General features: G+C 36.9%; 1 protein-coding gene across 5 annotated transcripts; it reads right to left on the reverse strand.

The window, feature by feature from the left end:
- Positions 1–242: 242 nt before the first annotated feature.
- Positions 243–20,199, reverse strand: LOC117405740 (AP-1 complex subunit sigma-2). 5 transcript variants are annotated; one of them, XR_009329516.1, is made up of 6 exons: positions 20,040–20,199; positions 18,039–18,217; positions 15,911–16,019; positions 15,456–15,593; positions 8,866–8,971; positions 243–1,562 (listed from the first exon to the last, which is right to left on the reverse strand). XR_009329516.1 is itself a non-coding variant. In XM_059030099.1 (6 exons), the coding sequence occupies exons 1-5, from the start codon at positions 20,040–20,042 to the stop codon at positions 14,256–14,258; spliced, it is 450 nt and encodes a 149-aa protein (XP_058886082.1). In that variant the 5' UTR covers positions 20,043–20,199; the 3' UTR covers positions 4,569–5,579; positions 14,246–14,255. The 5 variants fall into 5 exon arrangements, 3 of the variants coding, with proteins under 3 accessions (XP_033864977.1, XP_058886082.1, XP_033864978.1); XR_009329515.1 differs by lacking the exon at positions 243–1,562 and adding an exon at positions 4,569–5,579; XM_059030099.1 differs by lacking the exons at positions 243–1,562; positions 8,866–8,971 and adding exons at positions 4,569–5,579; positions 14,246–14,276.
- Positions 20,200–20,648: the final 449 nt, after the last annotated feature.

The following is a 20,648-nucleotide window of genomic DNA, read 5'->3' on the forward strand; positions in this document are numbered from 1 at the left end:
TTGCATTAAGTGAACCAACTTACTGCTTCCAAGCCAAAGCTCTGAGGAATTAACGGACTACACAATAATAGTCTGGGAGCCAGGGGTTAAACTTCAGATCTGTTGCACCCCCTCCCCCCCCCCCTACAGATTTATACACCTGTTTTTCTGAAAGAACTATCTCCAAGCAGTAAGTTTAGGGTGGGTGTAGACTTGTTCTAATGGGACAAGTATTTCTTTTTGGATAAATAACCTGCATAAGCTCAAGGTGTAAAGAAACTTTATTTCCATTTGAACACCAAACATTGCAACACATTGTTCACAGAGACAGAAGTACAACAACACACACCTCAGCTTTTCACTGCATAACATACAAGGTGATGACCAAGAGTAAACCCAAATTGGTTTGTTCCAGCAGGAGGGTGAGGGTGAGATTAACTACATTAACAAACAGACCATCTCATGGAAATACACACAAGGTTTTGCTGAATTAATGTAGGGTTAAAAAAGAAATAAACAAAAAATGTAATCTGTGAAAAACATATTTTGATATGAGGTTACTGATGGTTAGTATTTAACAACAAAATACATACAGTAAGACTTTAAAATTTAAGATTTCAAAACATGTCTCAGGCAGTAATCTTGAACATTTAGTTGTGCTTTCAGGTCCACACCATAAATCGAGAAGAGATATTTACTTCCATATACACAGCTCATAGTTTTTACCCATAGTAATGCATCTGCCTAAGGAAAAAATGACAACAGTTAGAATTCTTTGGTTTCATTAACAAATCCCTTTCACACCTCCCTTATATATATACCAGTTCAGTTGTTTATATTCTAATACACTGGTCTTCACACAATGTTTTATTTTTGTGTAATAGTTTAAAAAAAAAAAAGTATAATATTAATTAAATACTAGCACAGTGTTTGTTGGTTGTAAACCCTTAAGATGCCCTGAAATATAAGTTTTCTCCTACACTAGAGTACCAATATATTTGTAAACTGGTGTTGGTCCTAAAACTGCATTTTTAATTTTGAGTACGTTCTCTAAAACCTTGAATCCATTTCCTTTAAGAAAGCCTACAAGGGAAAAACACAATACTAAACAACTGAAAGTGTATCTGTGTATTTAATTTAAAAAAGCTGCCGAAATCCAGAATAACCCCTCCTCTATCCTGAATTACTCTGACCCTTAAAAATGAAGTGCAGTCAGTTATTCTGTTCTTAAGGTGCAATCACACTACACTCAAAATAACGACAGACACTAAACATAAAAAACATCTAATCCAATTCAAATATCTTAAGGCATTATTTAAAAAAAAAAAAAAAAGAAAAAAAGAAATCTGAAAATGGATCTTCTGGTAATCACTTTGTTCCTCATACTAATTTTGAGGGGAAATATAATCTCACGTATGCATAAGAAATAATAGTAGTGGGTGAGATGGATGTTAATACTGACAACCATAATACAGCTAGCGTTACATGGAAACAAAGGCAGTAAACAAAGAGTGTATTGGGATGGAAGTGCAGGGTTATGTCAGTCCAATTTCTTCAAGAACACTGCGTGGGGTCTCGGCTTCCTGTAGAAATAGAAAAAGAAAATACATTACAAATGTCCTACTTACACACTATCTACATGTTTGGAACCCAGACACAGGTAAATGGATAATGTGACTATGCACATGATGGCAAAACATTGATATGGAATGAGAAATGAGATTTCATGACTAAGACAGCAAAGAACACTTAAGGGATTTGTAATCCGTCGTGAACTAGCTAGACTGATGGAGAAATGTGATGTCTGGATGATGTGCTAAATGGCGTAAGTGAGTGAAAGTGTTATTGAGGTTAAATTGACAGTAGCCCTTATTGTTCAACAACTGAAATCGATTAACTTCACACCTTGCGCTTTATCCCCTCCCCCCTTTTATAAAATGTTATTTCTTCAGTGATACAGAATTGTTGGAATATGAAAAGTTACTGTCTCTTGAAAATTAATAAGTAACCAGCAAAACTTACTTTAGCATCCTAATATGAGGTTTGCCACAAACAAAGAGAAAAATTGTATCAGCACAAGAAAGTCACAAAGATTCAAATGTTTACACACTGAAGAGTGAAAGCACAACACAATTTATTTTAGCATATATTGGTGGTACATTAATAATACTTGATTTTGAAAGCATTTTTAAACATAATATTACCTAAAAGCTTCCACCATAACAGTTCTCTCCAATATAATACTGTGTCTGCAGTCATGGTTTCTGACATAGTAAGACACCACACACTGCTAAATAATCTTGTAGTTCACATAACAAAGCAATAAGTCAATGGCTGGCTTATTGCCAAAATAGGTATTTAACTATGCATTTAAATATTAAGCCACAATCCTTTTTAAGCCTTCAAATGAGTTTTATATGTTACAGCATGTAGCGTGTACAGCAGTGTTTTTCAACTACTCTTGGAAATCAAGAAAGTTCTTTGTGGCTGAGGGGGGGGGGGGGGGGGGGGGGGGTGCAACTTTAAAGAACATTTTAAACATTTCTAATAGTATTTGCCATTCTTTCTCTTAAGGACAGTGTGCAAGATGTACACAGCTCTTTAAAAAGATTAGACAGTTCTATCATTAAAATGCATTTATTTTCAATGTATTTATATAGTAATCTTGTTTATAAATGCCCTGGTTAAAATATGCATGGATCAACACAGCTGTACTTTTTAAAACATTTTTTTATGGGTGTCTTCTTTCTGAACTGCAATGCTTCTATCCAGAAAGTGCTGAGCTACATAACTTATTTATGCAAATCCACTGAACATTTTAGCCAGGCAGGTCTTATATTTGTATTAGAAGAAGGAGCCATTTTATGCAAATGGTAGAAGCTTCAGAAAACATATACTGTTCCAGAAAATAGTGATATTGGAAAAGGTGTGTCTACCTAATAAGCCGTCACACCTACTGCTATACAAACATTACACCTGTGGTCAGGTTGCCATTGTTCTATGCAAGACAAATTCTGTACAAGGACATTCAGGGAAATTCAATTGGTCAACATTTCTCAAAAGAAAGAGCAATGTCGATTGCTTCAACACGTTGATATGCTTGGACTGCTTCCATAGACTGTGACGCTTGGCAATAGTGGTATAAAGGTGTCACTGCAGGTGGCTGGGACACCGCGTGACACAATGCTATGAAACCCTTGCGTAAACAGTCCTGGTATACAACATTCCCATGAAGCAAGACTGGAGGGGAATGGGCACAGAGACACTGGAGCAGGCTTTAATGATGAATGGTTGAATATCTTGATGGCGAGTTGTTTGGAGATATCAGGGTGAGGATTATACAGTTTTGCTCTAAGTGTTCTGCCCCAGAGTACGTATTACGCTAAAATGTGTTATTGATGGTAATCTGACACCCGAAAAATAATTCCTTACATTTGTTCAGGGTTTTTTGGATAGATTACACCTATGCATGGCAACTGTACGGCAGACACAGTGCACAGTACAAGAGTCCTTGTCTAGAAAAGGTCAGTGTCACTGGCTGTAAAGCAATCCGTCATTAGAAAAGAAAGTTGGAGAGAACTTCACTGTCCAGGCGAAATGACCAAGGACAGGGGTTTTCAACCGGGGGTACTTCTAAGGGTCATGGGGGTATGCAGGACAACTCAGAAATGCAAAAAAAAAGAAAAAGGAAAAGGAAAGAAAATATATGGTTTAGCAGCTCAAAGTTATCATCCACCTGTATGCACTCACGACTTCGATTGAGCCGATTTCCACTCCAATATAGGGTGGGTGAAGTAGGCATCTGGTGATTCTGCCTATAGAATGCTCTGTGATGCTCATGAACATTGCAGTTTTCAAATATATAATTGAATAATTGTATAACTGAATACTAAATCAGTGAAGCATAATCGTTTTGCATTTTTTTGGAAGTATAAATGCTCCGGTAAACATAAACAATAATCATAATACTCATACCTCGACGGATTGTGTTATATTTATTAGGCGCGGCTGCATTTTTGTAACCGCAAAGCGGGTTGAATTTGTTTGCAGCATTTGATAGAGTACATCCAGATCAACCTGTGTATCATTTCGAGTCTGAATATTCTCTTTTTTTTATCTACCAATGGAAAAATTATTTTTGTCTTCCATTTTGCTTGAAGATGGACATTACAGTTGTTGACTTCATACACACTGTACTTTTTGACTACACTGAGATTAGTGTAAAGGAAAATGACACAATTTCTTCCATTAATGTCAAGTGTTTTTTATAATCATTTTATTAGCTGCTTTTTATGGTAAATGTGTAGTTAAAAGTGTAGACCTACTGTCAGGAAGAGGTATATGAAACACATTGAATGCTAAAATAGGGAAGTAAATTAAAAAAATACTCACAGTATATAAAAAGCGTAAGCACCAAAAAAACAAATGCAGGGTATCTACATAAAGCTCAAATAAAACATGAGAAATTAAATGAATAAACCGAAAAAGAGACGCTCTAGTTATAATATTTACCTTCGATAGATGTTAATGTCATGATCCTTTTTTTTTGTTTTTACATAGACAAAAAGCCATTCACAAAACAAAACAGAGATGTTACATGCAGTACTTTATTAAGACAGAGTGAGGAATGACCAAAACCTTATGTAATGACACGGCAGAACAGATCACCCCAGTACAGCCCAGGTGCAAAATGTCAATGAAACAGAAAGAATGCAGGGATACATTTCATGATCCGAATCTAATCCAACTTTAAAATAAGGTTAAGCTTCCACCCCCACTTCCTATAAATCTGTCTGGTCTTAATAAAATTCTACTTAAAATGAGTTCATAATATTGGTTGTGATTCTCAGCATTACTAACATCCATTAAGAATTGAAATGTGTATATTGAAAGCTAGTTTCAAAAGACCCCAATTAGAACTAATCTTAGTGCTACAGTAAATCTGTGAAACCAGTGGTACATTGAATAAGAAATTATCTATATAAAATATGTATATTGTATATAATTAAAATACGCTATTAAGTATTCATTTTTCAGTTACACATTTGTTATGGTGTCTCAGCATTTCCTATCCCCTTCTTCACTAATGTTTACGTTCCCTTAGACCATTTTCTCAAAAAAGAAACAAAACTGATAGTGTTTTCCAATAGGTGTTGTGTCCTCCCCCACCCAAATACGGTCTGGCCTAAGGACATTTAAGCAAAGTAAAATATCCACTAAACATGCATTTAAAAATATTTCAGCTCTACAAAATATAACTAAATGTCCATGAAAATACACCACACAATAATATCCAAGAAAACAGACCAACAGCTTAAAACAGAGCACATACATACAGCACATAATGCATGTATTGTAGATTCTCTGGCGCAGCATTCAGCAAGATGGAGGAAGAAAAAAAATGATAATACATAAATGATGTAGTAGCACTGACAAAATGTGCATTTTTTTGCTTGAATGGATGGATTTTCAGGGACCCCAGAGCCAAGACAGCGTCGTGCCAATAAGGAAGCAGCCCTCTAGTGCCGTGGGAATTCAGCATGCAGGATGAGCAGCAGAGCCATTTAGTACACAGGGACATTAAAATACTCATGACGGGGCTATAGAAAAGAAATATAGAAGCTCTTATTTACAGTGCAAGCGGATTCAAACAATCTTCCAGTGACATGCAGTTACAAAAACACAAAAAAATACTTAATTAAAAAATTTAAACATTTCATAGCATGTTTCAGCACAACTTTGCTCTACAGCAGTGGTACTCAACTCTGGCCCTCAAGATCTAATCCAGTCCTGGTCTTTATTCCAACCAAGTCCTAGATCAGTTAGTTGCCTCTTAGCAGCTTCAATTAACTGCATTAGAACCTGCTTGGAGTAAAAACCTGGACTGGATTTAATCTCGAGGGCCAGAGTTTACCACTGCTCTCCGGTCTCAAATCAACTGCGACCAAAATCAACATCCAATACAGGAAGAATTCATATTCAAGCCTCCCACTGTTTTAGGTATTTAAAAAAAATGCCTTATCTAGTGAGGATATAATCCCTGTTGTGATGATGTTCTGCACACTTGCTGCCACATTTTTAAGTTTAGTATACAGGAGTAAATAGGCTAGGAGTATCAATGTAAACACAAGGTGGACACACTTTCAAAGCCATGGCTGACCAGGTAGCATAACCAGGCCAAAAACAGCCTTCATTTCTCCAACCGATAACAGTCTAGAACTCAGAAACGTGGGTCACTATGATCTATTCTAGGTTCAGATAGGAGTGCTTGTGATAAGGCATGAGGTGGTTAGCTGTTAGTTTGTTGGTTGTTAAAAAGGTAGAATCAAAGATATGTATGACTATCTACTGACTGGCCTACATGCTGTCTTATAGGACTGGTGAGGGATAGGGATATACGGCTACTGAGGACTGTGACAACTCCAACACACAAATCAATGCACACAAAACCCTGAACACTGAATGCAGGTAGCAAGCAAGCTGCATCAACCAGAACAGGGTGCATGGAGTTAAACAGGATGGATTTTCACCAAGTAGGAAAGCTGTGGTTGTTTTATTAGGAACAGTCTGTTCCTTTAAGATGATAAATGACAATTGAATGCAAAATCCAACATACCACATGTAAATATTATTGAAAAATGCTCTTTATTACACACACAATATGCAAGCATGAAACGGTTTTGTTTCGATTTATTTTGTATGTGAAGTTGAGACCCTTTGGCCCCTAGATCTGTAAACAGGACATGGACAAGAGCAGTAGATGGCAGCACTGTGAACATCCAGTACTGACACTGCAATGCAGAAAGGCCTGCTATTGTTTCCTACCAGGCCTATTAACAAGCATGATTGCATGGAACCATTCCAAAGACTTGTTATACAATTGCATACCTTCCATGCCACAAGCTCTTAATAATCAGCACAGCTCTAACCTCATCCAACAAAAGGTTATGAAGCCAAAAAAGGGATTTACTACCCCTCTGGACTTTCCAAACAAGCAGTTTCAAAGACTGTTTAATAAGCACCATGTTGTTTCATTGAAAAGTAACATCATTAAACTGTCTCGGCTTATACTTTTCATGATCCTCGTTGATAAGTTTTATTAAATGCCCCTACTTTATAAAGAAAAAAAAAAAAAAGGTTGCTATGCACCCTTTGCTAAAACCATTTTCATTAAAAGTTATAGCAGTGTCAAGTCACAGAGCTTGTGATTTGTTTTATAATTCAAAGCTTCCTTCCTTTCACAGCCAATCTCAATAGCATCATGCTTCTATGCCAGATTATCGTCATCAGTTTAAATAAAAGAGCATTTCCACATACATTACATGCTTTGGTGCACACAAGGCAAGGAAGAAAAATTCTGCTTTCAGGGTTTCAAAACACGCCAAGTTGCAGAGAAAACAATTTGGCATCGGCCTCTAAAAATCCAAGATGCACATATGCTACACTACCCTCCAAGAGGTTTTGGAACAGTATTGGATGAATTAATACAGAACAACTTGGCGTAGGGAATGTGTTGCCTGTTACAGACCCCTGTATTATTAATATTTGAAGAGTTGCAAACTGTTTTAATTAACAAGTGTAGAGGTACCCCAAAAATTATACATTTACAACCAATAGGTGAGACATTAGTTCTTCATCAATCTTCCGACTAGTACAGTATGTCACCACTCGTCATTCTGCAGTCCTACAGCGGCAGCTTGGGTACCCAGGATATTGAGGTGTGTTAGCAGATGTTACACTGTTTAAGATCACAGATCTAGCAAATAATTACACCATGCCAATTCCCGAACTTGGGGAAGATTAACAAAACCTGATAACTTGTTTTAACAAAAGAACGGTTAATGAAACGCCTGGAACAAAAGATGAATTCCATCTGTATATAATTACAACATTAACTTAAAAGTAAAACAGAATGCCAATATGGAAAGAGATTTTGCAAAAAAAAAAAAAACACAACAACTACTCAAAATCCACTTACCAAGTTTTGAATAACCCCTTTGGTGTTCAAGAGTAATGGTTATGCCAGACTTTGGAATAGTTTGAGTAGTAAGAGATATGGCAACAGTGCCTAAGGGTCCCCCAAAAGCAAAGTACAAATCACATTGTGTGGATGCTTTTATGATGCTTTCAGAAATTTGATGAAGCTCTGCTAAAATTAAGGTCGCATTTTTTGACTGCACGCATCTAGTGACATTAACTCTTTGACCCACCAGCGCCCTTATAAACAATGCAGCAAGGGTATTTTCCTCACAGAGCACATTGTGTAACCTTGTAAAAGGAATCAGCTAGAACAGGAAGGTTTTGAGCAAACAGTCGTTCCATGACAGCCTTACAAGCTTAAGAAACAATTCCCTCCGATTAAATATATTTGTTGTTTGGTGTACTTTCTTTTGACAGCAAATATATGTACATACATATATAAAATTGTAAATACAATATAGATAGCATTGTTTTCAGATTGAAACTCCACACCACTGCAAAAAAATAGCCTTACCAAGATGGTACTCTAAAAGATACATATAAAGTCAGTTGAAAAAGTGTATTTGACAGGCCCCAAAAACCTTCATAACAGGATTAAGATAAGGAAACAGACGAAATATGTAGCCACCAATGCTGAGACCTAAAAGGTTTATTAAAAAGGGACAATGTAAGAACACCACTGCAAATTGCAAACCAAAGATGTTAGTGATAAAATGAAAAATAATATAAAAAAGGCACCCAGGCACTCTCCAAATGTCATCATGCAACAGATTTAAACTCCAACACCTGGACAGAAGCTTTCTATTCGCCCGGTCTTATCAGGCAATGTTTCAACCAATGCCACATGCAAACTGCATAACACCCCTTTTCACCCATGCTACTTGAATGGGTCAATACGGTATTTACCAATAGTCTGGAAGGGGGATGGGGAGCATAAGAGGTCAAAGCCTCAGATCTCTCCCAATTATAAGACATCGTCGGTTGATAAACCTCCCCAATCTTCACTCTGCCTCTACAAACACAAAATCAAGCAAGATTGTACTCAGTTTAAATGTCAGTGATTTGATCTTGGAACCAAGGTCAAACCTTTTTATGCTTGCACTAAGGTTATAAAAGTGAAAAGATCTTGCAAGATAAGTATCTTAACATAATAACCAAGTTCCTATACGTGTGTGGATTTTTAAACATAGAGGAACAGGTAGTGTCAAGAGTCCTTCTGTTTTTTTAAACATCAAAACGCCATAAGCAAAATGTTACCATTTAACACAAAAACACTAATAGCTAGCTATTGCTGTTAATGTTTTGTTTTCTCCTTTGGAATTCAAAAAACGTAAAACCAAATTTTGTCAGAGAATGTGTAGAATAAAGTCTTCTTTCTGGATTTTAAACTTACCAGGTGTAACAAAGCCATCCTCATAACACTGGGAACTTTATGGAACAGAAACTTAAATTTACTGACAAAGACTTCAATAAACCATTGTATTATACTACTCTATAGCCAATGAATGAGTTCATAGGCAGCCTTACTTATACAGCAGCTAATGTAGTAATGGCTTTCTGCATAAGGTATTAATCATGTAACAGATTATTGATTAGTAAGTTTTTCATTATGTTTAGATTGTGTTTCAATGTGCTTTTATAGTTAAGTTTTTGTAATGTGTTTTATATTAAGTTTCTATACAGTATTGTGCAAGTTTCGAGTTCTCTCATTTCCCATTGGCAAAACCAGCTACATGCAGTTTTGCATAGCATAACACGACTCAAAGTCAGATAGGTGTCTGAGCTAAACGCCAAAAGGCAGATTAGCAGAGATAGTGTGATATGGGGAGGGGAACGGAAAGACAAGATGGATGCGTCCTGCTATGTACAACGTGGCATGCAACGTGTCATGGACAGAGTGCAACCCCCACCCCCCCCACCCCCTTTCTCCCTCAGAGGGAATGTGCAATGATAGTGTGGCAACCCCTATCATTGGACAGAAGTAAGACAAATGGGAGGGGAATCACCAGTTGCTTACGAAGTTTGCGAGTCTTTTCATCCATTTTGAACCGACTCTGCGGATATCTGTGTTTTCCGATACAAACATATGCACTTAGCTGTACTGAGGCCTGGTCCGAAGTCAGTTTGTAACTCGTGCACAAAGTGTTTTTGAATCAAAAACCATTTGTCAGCTTATTTTTCCACTACACTGTATCTGAGCATTGAGGATAAACAGGTTAAATAAACCAAAATTAATAACATACTCTTGCCTAACAACTGTTTCACAGATTATTTTTTGCAGCAATGTGGCTGCCAGGCATGCTTTCAGAGATAAGGAAAAGGGAACAAAAGAAAAAGCATGAGAGCTGTGAGGTTGAAGCCACTGTGCCACAACGATGCAAGTCTCAGCAAGTCACATGTACCTAGAACCCTATTCAGTATGAAGCTCAACAAAACAAAAACAAAAAAAATAAAACACTTCTCTGTGAATGGGCCCTGAGCTCAGTTGCCTTCACCCTAACCTTTGAACTTTAAAAGTATGTGGTAGTACATCGTGCAAACATTGATAATTTCTGGGGCAGCATTTATGTACAGGGATTATCATTTTCTTATGGCCTAGAGCATGCCCATCTCTAAGAATTGGTAAGAATTGCTTTAAATATATGTCTGTGTAGATAAAGGCTATCTATACTTAAGGCCCTGTGTAAATCGCGATTTCACTGACTGTGTGGAAATCGTGAAATGAGCCCAATACCGCAATTTTTTCAATATTCTTTCATAATTTCATAATTATCTGTATTTCACACACACTGCTAAACTGATCGCTCATTTCATACACCTGCATATAGATGACAGAAAAACAACTTTGATAAACAAACCAGTGTTTTTATTTAGTAGATTATGTACTAAATTACTACTGTAGTTTCTGGTAGACTTTTGGAGATACCGTTTTGTAGTTTCTTAGATTGCATGATGTTAAATAAAATACTGAAAGTATGTTCATATGGTACCGACAACTACAGTACCATTCCATTTTTCTACATTGTAAGAAAAGTAAGTTCCGTAGTGCATACCACTCCTGTGTGTCCAGGTGCAGACTAGCGATATCGTACCATGAAAATACCCAGCAGTGCCACGCCGCACCCGTCTGTCCCGGGCTTTACACAGCAATGGAGGTAAATTCTTCTGTACATCCTGTAGATCACTACCGAAAATCATCTGTTGACAGGCATTTAGATTCAAGTATTTACCGAAAGATAAAGGCAGAAATCCAGAGCAGTATTGTGACTGCTTTACTTGCAAAGAAACAAAAAACAGTGATTTCCAAAAGTCCACTGAAAACTGTGAAGCACGAAACACATTAAATTTTGACATGACAGAGGCGTTTGTTTGCGCAAATATCCCTCTTGAAAAATTGGACAACCAAATTTTACATAAATTCTTCACACCGAGTGTAGCAAATGGTGGAACGATTCCTTCATCAGCCTAGCTGAGACGTGAATACTTACCTAAAGGTGCCGAGTATCACAATCAGGAGACTGTTTTACCATTCCATAGTCGGGTTGCTTGTCAGTGGTCAGTGACGAGTTGACTGATGCCCAAGGTCAGTATGTTTTTCACATTGTATTTGTTTTGCAAGGCGGTGAACATGCATCGGATGTAGAACTGAACGCTGTCCTTGCAGATACACTTTACCTACAGGCTGTTAATTACAACACCGTTTCACAAGCTATTGCAAAGTGCTTGAATAACTTTGACGATAATTTTGAAGATGTCAGTGCATTTCTCTCTCTCTATTTGACGTTTTAAAAAAAAAATAATAATCTGTACACATAAATTTATACAATAGTTCAGTGCACATTCTGCGAAATATGATACTTCATCCGTGACACTGGGATTTTCACAGAGCCTCATCTATACTGTACGCCAAAGGTCTGATAGCAAACAAAATCTGATTTCAATTAGATTTCAGCGATAAGCAAGGAGTCCTAGAGGGAACTAACTGCAGAGTGAAAAGGTGTTACAAGATCAAAAACTTAGGCTTCTGGGAACGTGGTTACATGCCATTCTTTAAAATACACTTGCAGAGCTTTGCACTTTGAAAAGCAGAAATCAATTATGTTTTTTTTCTCTCTTATGCATTAAGACTGGAGCTACATTAAGTTCTACCACAGTAGAAACTATTTAAAAAGGTGTGTTCCTTTTTCCTGAAAACAACATAAAAGAAATTCTACTTTAGTAACACCAAAGTCTTTCTATTATTTTAAAACAGACCTCGAATTATTGTGAAATTCACAATAACTAATTAGGGATGGTAAAGATACACTTACCTATTGTGTATTTTAAAGTATAAGACTGTTTATGTTTTTTCCTGTTTAATAAATGTATTAATTTTTAAGAGGCTTTAATAGTTATGTATTCCAAAAAAAATAAGAATTTGAATTGAAATGCAAACAATTAATTGCCTGCTTTTTAACAAATAACTTCTCGTCAACCACTGAGTTGACGAGTTACAGCTTAAGTACAAGCAGTTTCCGACTGGGGTACCCAAGCAGTTTATTATCTGGATGAAACCTCAATTTCATGAGGGAGTGTGTCAGTAATTAGTTCGGTAACGAAATGTTCCTGATTTCAGGGTACTTTGAGCAGATGTATTCTCTTCTGCTGATGACAAACCAATTTTATCAGATGGTAATCTTACCGTTCCAATTCAATGGGTTTGCTTAAATCCTAATAATGTTAGTTGGTGCAATATGTTTGCAAATTAACTCAGCTTTGAAAAAAAATGTAAGTGTTACTGTTGTGCAACATAGCTTATTGATTATTTTGATGCTAAGCCAGCAAAAACTCTAAAGTGCATCACTTAGCAGCCCCTAAAAAACAATAGGTATAAATTGAAAATCTACTTGGGCAGGGGGGCATTACAAATAACTTTTAGCTTATAATCTAAATCTGAGCTTTACTTTACTTGATGCATTTCTAACTACTGCTTTATTATGGTGTACTACTTACTGTTGATTAAAATATGAAAATCTCATTCTATGTCATTTTTTAGAACAGTGCAACTGCCACAGTAATCCTATTAAATATAAACACAGTGAATACCAGACAGGAAGAGGCTCAATTAATACTCTCAATCTAATTACATCACATTTTTTCATCAAAATACATTACTATTTCTGGCAATACTGGATCTGCAATCATAGTCATCAGTTCACAACCAGGAGATCTGGTGGTATGAAGATAGGGGTATACGCCAATGATGTACGACAAAGGTTTAAAAATTGAGTAAAAAATGCTGCCTAAAATCCACAATAGTGGCACAAAATGAACAGTTAGAAATGTTAAAAAAAAAAAAAAAAAACACCATGGTTTTTCCCCCCCAGTCGTGTTTAACCTTGTTAAGGAAGAGCTAGGTCTAGGTTTTCAAAATGAAACATTGCATGTACAAAGTACAAACATAACAAAGTCTGAAGACAGACTGAACACTTGCAGGTGCTTTATGGTTCTGAAGAGTCATCAACGTTCTCTCATACTGTACTGTTGTTGTTTATGTTTTGTAGAAATGTCTTTAACATCATATTTTTTTATATATTTGTATCCATATGCTTACCCCTACTAGCACCTTTACGGACCATGATGATGGTCTAAAACTGAATAAATGTCTGCATTACATATCTAAACAAATGTCTCCATAGAACAACTTTTTTCATATCTTACTAAAGTATTGGCTGTAGTGGACTTGTGGCATAGTCTGGGTAAATGTGGTGTTTGGATATGCAACAGGCTCCCGTAACTCTAACTGTTAACTGATGCTGGCCAGTCAAGGAGATTGGTTCCAAAGTAACACTGTTTAATGACACAGGACATGTGAACAAGGGAAAATGTTTGAAAAATCAAAAACAGCCAACACATTATAAAAGTTACACAGCATTTTCCAACACTAACCACAATCACACATAAAGAAAAAAAAAGAAAGTAAATTAAGGGACCGTTCTGATTTAATACCAGATGGGATCTAATCAGTGGCAGATCCAAATACTAGCTCTCTTTAATATCATATTAATCAGGCTTTTTGACACCTTTATTAGCATCACTAAGCAGCACCTTTAAAGGCAGCAGTGTGTGTATCAGCCTCTGTTTAGATCATTGAAACAGATTCAGACACTTAATATATAGCTGTTAATCTAAAGTTATTAAAGTACCACTACTACACATGACTACTCCATAAAACCTGTTAGCTCTACTAATAAATCTAGGGTATTATAATGTTTAGTTTTTATTAAACAGTGTTAATTAACTATACCTGAAGAGATTCAAAGAAGTGAGTCTAGCTTCTGGATTTCAGCAATAGGACAGTAAAGAAGCACAGGTGTCAGGTGAAATGACAGGGGGAAAAAAGCCCAAATGTTATGGCTTGTACAGTATATTTCACTTATAAAAGGTCTGAAACAAGATACAATATGCCAAGCTCACGGGGATAAAGCAGAAGGAGGTTAGGAACAAATTCCAAGATGTCTATTAAAAAAACAAAAAAAAAACCACAATAACAAAGAAGCAGGAAATTCATAGGTCCTGAAGGCAGAAATTACGAGGCTTAATTGAGGAATAGTGTCCATCATCATAAAAATGATGTGCCAAAGCTATACAAGTTATTATTGTGCTGTTCAGTTTTGAATATATCGAGGTCCAGGAATGATCATTATAGACTGACCTTAAGGTAGACACAGGACTCCGCATTAGTCTGAAACTAACCTGGGTTGATCAGCCTTGTCTCTAAAATAAGCGGGTAACACCTCCTCCTCCCCACCCCCACTAAAACATATTCCACCTCATTAAGGCAAATGAATACTGTCATACAAAAGAGAACTAACACAATAATTCCACTGAAGATTGTGCCTGAGAACGTATTTTGTGTTATTATTCATTTATATTTGCTTTTATTGCACGTTTCAATTTCATAGTTGCATCAGTTCAGATAATCTAAACTAAAAATCGAGCCAGATGGGTAACATTAATACAGAATATAGTCTATGTTATCATCTCCATTGCTACAAGGAGGCTGTACTGGATGTGCAAAGACATTTAAATCCTAACGTACTAAATGCAGTTTTCCCTCTCGGTTTTGCATAAATATGCTTTGAAATACATCAATGGAAAGAATGGTCCAACATCAGTACGGAAAGGAAAAATGTTAATGTCAGGCCTGGTCTGACATAGGTCCGCAAAGGGTTAAGCATGTGAGTAAAAATAATATGCACGGCATGGATATTTCTGCCTCCATTTGGAATCTAGCAACAGAAAGGACAACTTGAAGCAGCAAAGCAAGCGCTGTACAGAGAAGCAGGGGAGGCTGAAAGAAAGGGAGAAGAAAGCAGACACTTGCTGTGGGCTGCTGTACGGTTTGAGTAAATCAAAAGTTAACTCAGGGTTAGAACTAAGGAGGTGGTGGGGGTTCCTCTCACACTGGCACTGCATGCGAAGGTGCAGAGGTGAGGGAATTCTCCATATCTTACCTCCTGTAACAGGTCTGCCTGCTCGATGGCTTTCAAGACGTTTTTCTTCGAGGTCTCCTGAGCTTCACCACCCAGCAGGAACTCATCCAGGATGAAGTATGCCTTTTCGAAGTTAAAGATTATGTCAAGTTCGCACACCTGCAAGGTAAACCACAAGCACACTTACAGGATGTGTCTATATCAAACTAGGGTCTGCAGAGGGTTCCCAATTCTTGAAACTTCTCTTTTGTAAAACAGAACATGAATGAAAAGTGGCATTCCCCCCCCCCTCACCCCATGACCAGTAGTGGGAAGCACAGCAGGCGCACAATGTTACCAGCTGAATTTATCCATCTGCATTTTACAAACGTTCGACAAGATGCCCCATTTGTATTACCCCTATATATATTTGCAGTTATTTATTTAAATTAGGGTAAAACAAAGATCAAAAGGAAAAAGAAAATCTCTCAACTCACACTGCCAAAGTACTTATCCAGTAGCTCTACGTAGCGGTGAATTATCTCAAGAGTTATGAGCTCATTATCCTGATCTTCAATTGCACAGCAGAAGTACAAACTTGCGTACCTGAAAATTACAAATAAATATTTAAAAAAAGACTTGTTCCAAAACACTTACAAAAAAATGATAATAATATATCTTGTGATGGGTGATGTAACACTGCAATGTTCGTTTTTCTTATCTGGTTATCACTTTTCAGTATTACCCATTACCAATTATGCAAACATTAGTTGAAGCAATGAATCTGTTACAACTGTCTTGACTCGTCTCCTTCCTTAACTAGACACAATACATCTATTTTAATTGGTTTATGCTGGTTAAGCTTCGGCAAATATAAAACTTTCTATTTTAGTTTGGTTACCTTATATGGTCCTTTTCCTCAATATCTGAATGCGCTTGGTGCACTCCTTACTAACATTCAAGTTTTTATTGTATGAAGGCACACAGCCATCATGCATTAACTAGCAGTAATCCATACTGAGGTCATTAATGATATAACAAGCCACTTGGTTTCAGTATATGTATATATAAGCTAGCCATTCTATTCAGGTGTATTTTTTTTATATGATGATAAATGGCAATTCATATAACTGTTTTACACAAAACCATTTGTATCAATATTGAACCTAAGTTCCAGGTATAACGTTCCCTTGCCTCTATGCAAATGTTTGCTGGAGTTGACAGTTTGATAAATGGACATACAGAAACCGTCTTCGGTCATTTATCTGCGGTGCCGCTGATGCAGTGTATAATCTGCATATTGCAGCAAAGAAGAAGGACACCATTATTGATTGACTACAAGCTGTGTATTCACCACACTTATGTTTTAAATGTATTTGAATTTGTGGTTTGTTCTTAGGGTTTTCCTATAAATTATCCTTTTATGCACTGTAATTTATAAAGAAGAGCTTTATTCCCTAGTTTGTTTACATGCTCATCCAAAGTTTTATGGGTCACTGCAAGCTCTTAATTCATTCATTTCAAACTTTGCCAGACACTTTAATGCTGGAAACCAGTGAGCCGGACAGAATTAGTTATTGCTTTGGTTCCCATTATTCTTTGTATGGTTTTTCAAGATTAACAATAAATTGTATTATCATCATTAGTATAGTGACTTGCAAAATAATTTATTGTGGCATTATGCAGCACAGCTGCTGTGCTTTACCAGAAGGCACATTTGCTTTCATGAAATTGATACCGAATTACAAAAGAACACACTTGGCAGATTTTTAATTTAAAAAAGCAGTGATCAAAATATCTGCTATTTCAAGACAAAACTGTAGCAGTACAACAGTGCTGTAACCATTTCCCTGCTCCCTCATCTCAACAGATGAGCTGCCAAAACTGTAATGTTCATCCTCAAGCAATCGTTTTTCTTTTTCAGTGTGCGCATCAGAGCATGTGATTCCATCCTCACTCATCTGGAAGTCAGCTGATTCGGCTTAAGTCTCATAGCAGCAGCAACTTTAGCTTATGACGACCCTCACCACTAGCATCAAAGAAACTAACACAGATGTGGATAGGTTAATCCACCAGGTTTTTTCGACACTAAAAAAAAATAATCTAAAAAGAATCAAAGTTTTAGCTTTTACTAACATAAAAATATCAGTGGTTACGTGAAAAATATCACTGATAATTATAAATCACCCATCTTTAGTGTGTGAAGGAACAAAACATTTTGAAGTTGGTACTTTACATGACCATAAAAAAAATAATTCACAGACATTAACTTTTCAGCACAATATGTAATTTAGACCCCCAAAAAATAATCAATGCTTTTCATTTTTTTGCAATATTCAGTAGTGCAGCTGTTGACCCGTTGAGTAGCAATTTAATAGATACACATTTTAAAAACTGCCAATTTTAGGAGAATTATCTAGTCTTGTCTTTTATATGGAATGGAATTTCATCTTTCCTTTGATGCAAGTTCTGATAGAATACATTACTCTACTGGAAAAGGTTAAAGTGGATAAATATTAAAGTTTCTTAATATTAAATATACATCTTTTTGAAGACTAGTTTCTCTATACATTGTTAAACACTATATTTTTCTATAAAAACTGCCTTTTCAGCACATATCAAAACCTTTTGTAAACAATCTTGAGGTCACGCCACTCCAGGAAGCTGCACATTTTGGGTTTCCGGGCCAACACTGTCTGCACGAGTTCCCTGGTGATCTTTTTCTTCTCCTTGTCTGACAGCGGGACATACCACTTCTGGAGCCTCAGCTTCCCCTGGCGACTGAAAAGCAGCATGAACTGCATCTGAGAAAGGGAATGAAATACATGTAAGGCTTTGTTTACAGCGGCACCACAAAGTACTATTTTGATGGAGTCCATCATTTCAACACACTAGGTCTGGGTTGCCAGTGGACTGCCCCAGTTTACAGTGTAGTTGTAAGTGATGGAAGTTTGTATAAAAAAAATGTTTACCTCTGGATTACTCAGTTCTGACATGGACCCACCAAAAAGGATTTCCTTTTTATTTGTATGCTTTCATAAACTGTCCCAACGGAAAAGTATGCAGATACTACTAACAGCTTCAAGGATGAGTGGGAACTGTATTTGTGATGTGCTTTTCTACATACACATCATACAATATATGTGCATCACATTTCACAATCTGGTACATGGGTCAACTGTTTGACACTGGGGTACTTTAATTGTTAAACTGCAGTGGACCAGAAAAAGAAAGAAAAACAACTGCCTTAACACTTTCAGAAGAATGTAGGGCCATCATGGACAAGCATATATTCACTGCAACATACAGGTCTACACTGCAGTATTTTAAATTATCTAGGACTAAGAGATCCATGATCATGCCTAAAAATCCCAGAAGCAAAATCTGTTTACCCATAGTCATCACTTTGAGAGAGACCGTTTCTCATCAATGCAGAACAGGAATCAGAAGCACCTGGCAATCGTGTGCCGACCATCACTCCTCTTTTAGTGCTTTTCGTTTTATTTTAATGTTACATCACATATACTGTATTTGCATAGCAAAGTAATCAGGAACATTAGGTGTGAACCGTTTGGACACATATATAACCTTTATTTAGCAGACGCCTTTATCCAAGGCGACTTACAGAGACTAGGGTGTGTGAACTATGCATCAGCTGCAGAGTCACTTACAACAACGTCTCACCCGAAAGACGGAGCACAGGGAGGTTAAGTGACTTGCTCAGGGTCACACGAGTCAGTGGCTGAGGTGGTATTTGAACCGGGGACCTCCTGGTTACAAGCCCCTTTCTTTAACCACTGGACCACACAGCCTCCTAATATACATAATATTTATAAAACGTAAATTCATACGAGTTAATAAATGTTCCCCAACGTATAGCTCCCCAGTGGTTCACATCGCTATCGACGGTTCTGTAGCTACGACGTTCACTACCGTTTAACGGTTTTGCACATGCACTCTGTGGCTAATGAAAACTGAGTCGTGTAACTGTACCCCATACTGGTGCACATGCACATATTATAACTGCATTTAAAATTACACCTGCCTTTATTACGTATATGCCTAGATAAATGCAGCAGGAAAAATACAATTAAATGTCGGCATTCGCTTTAATTATTCGTTCATGATCAATAACTAGGCTAAAATCAACGATAGTACTATAACGCACAGAAGTTATCTCCCTAAATGTGTGATTTTTTATTTTTACTTAAACACGGTACAACAAAAACACAGCGAAACAAACAAACCAAAAATGAATGTGTACGACAGTACAGTAGTACTATCCGTGAATCGATCAATCACTAACAGGACGGTTACGTTAGTGTTCTTACAAAATGAAAATAGCGTGCAGGCCACACAGAGCAAGTGGCCAAATATGTTTCACACGGTTATAAATCGAGTAAATAAAAAAAAAAAACAGAAACGTAAGAAAGCATGGAAATGAATGAATCATTTTAAAGCTGACTTTACCTCCCCCGTCAATCCCTATGTTGTTGTACGTAGTCAAGCGCGCGCGCGCGCACATAACGTCTAGACTTTTTTTTTTTTTTGAGACAACATACAAATTGTCACGCCGTTTGATACATACAAAAGAATGTTATTTAAATAACGCTTAAAATAACTTACCATAACCTTTATTTATATCCGTCTAGGTGAAAACATACGTTGATCTAAAATGACCAATTATCTACTTCTTAATTGAATCTGCACAAAACCCTTGCGCGCTCTCTTTCTTTCTCTCTTCCGTCTGTCTCCACCTCTTCCTTGTGGATGGATCACGCAAGGGACGTCAGCGAACCACCTTTTCGCTGATTGGTTTAGCGCCTCAGTATTCGATTTTTCATTGGTCCACAAATTCCGTTATTCCAGCCCTTACCCTCACGCTGAGAAGGGGCTGGTGGGTGGTGTGCTGTTTTTGGTAGGCTTTCTTCTACTGTATGTCAATCATCGCCATCGTCAACTGTTCCATCCCCGTTATAATACGAAAGAATACAAGTGTGTCATACAAAGGTCATGCAATTTGCTACCGTTTGGAAATCGAGAAATAGTGCAGATAAAATAACAGTAATGTATGACGAACACAGCATTGTTTTCATAGCAGTGTCTTATGTAGTGGTATAAGTTAAAACTAAAGGGAGAGCATGCTAAAGTTATTGCCAGCAAAATGTATAATAATTAAAACAAGTACTGTGTATACTGTGGTCTAATTTATAGATAGCCTTTTAAAGTGCAAAA

This window comes from Acipenser ruthenus, chromosome 9 (genome assembly GCF_902713425.1).
Source record: "Acipenser ruthenus chromosome 9, fAciRut3.2 maternal haplotype, whole genome shotgun sequence".
Taxonomy (NCBI): domain Eukaryota; kingdom Metazoa; phylum Chordata; class Actinopteri; order Acipenseriformes; family Acipenseridae; genus Acipenser; species Acipenser ruthenus.

Coding starts and splice junctions, on each gene's coding strand:
- LOC117405740 (XM_034009086.3), bottom strand. Junction 16,020..18,038: donor CTCAAGATTGTTTACAAAAG/GTTTTGATATGT, acceptor TGTAATTTTCAG/GTACGCAAGTTTGTACTTCT. Junction 1,563..15,455: donor AGGCAGACCTGTTACAGGAG/GTAAGATATGGA, acceptor CTATTTCTACAG/GAAGCCGAGACCCCACGCAG.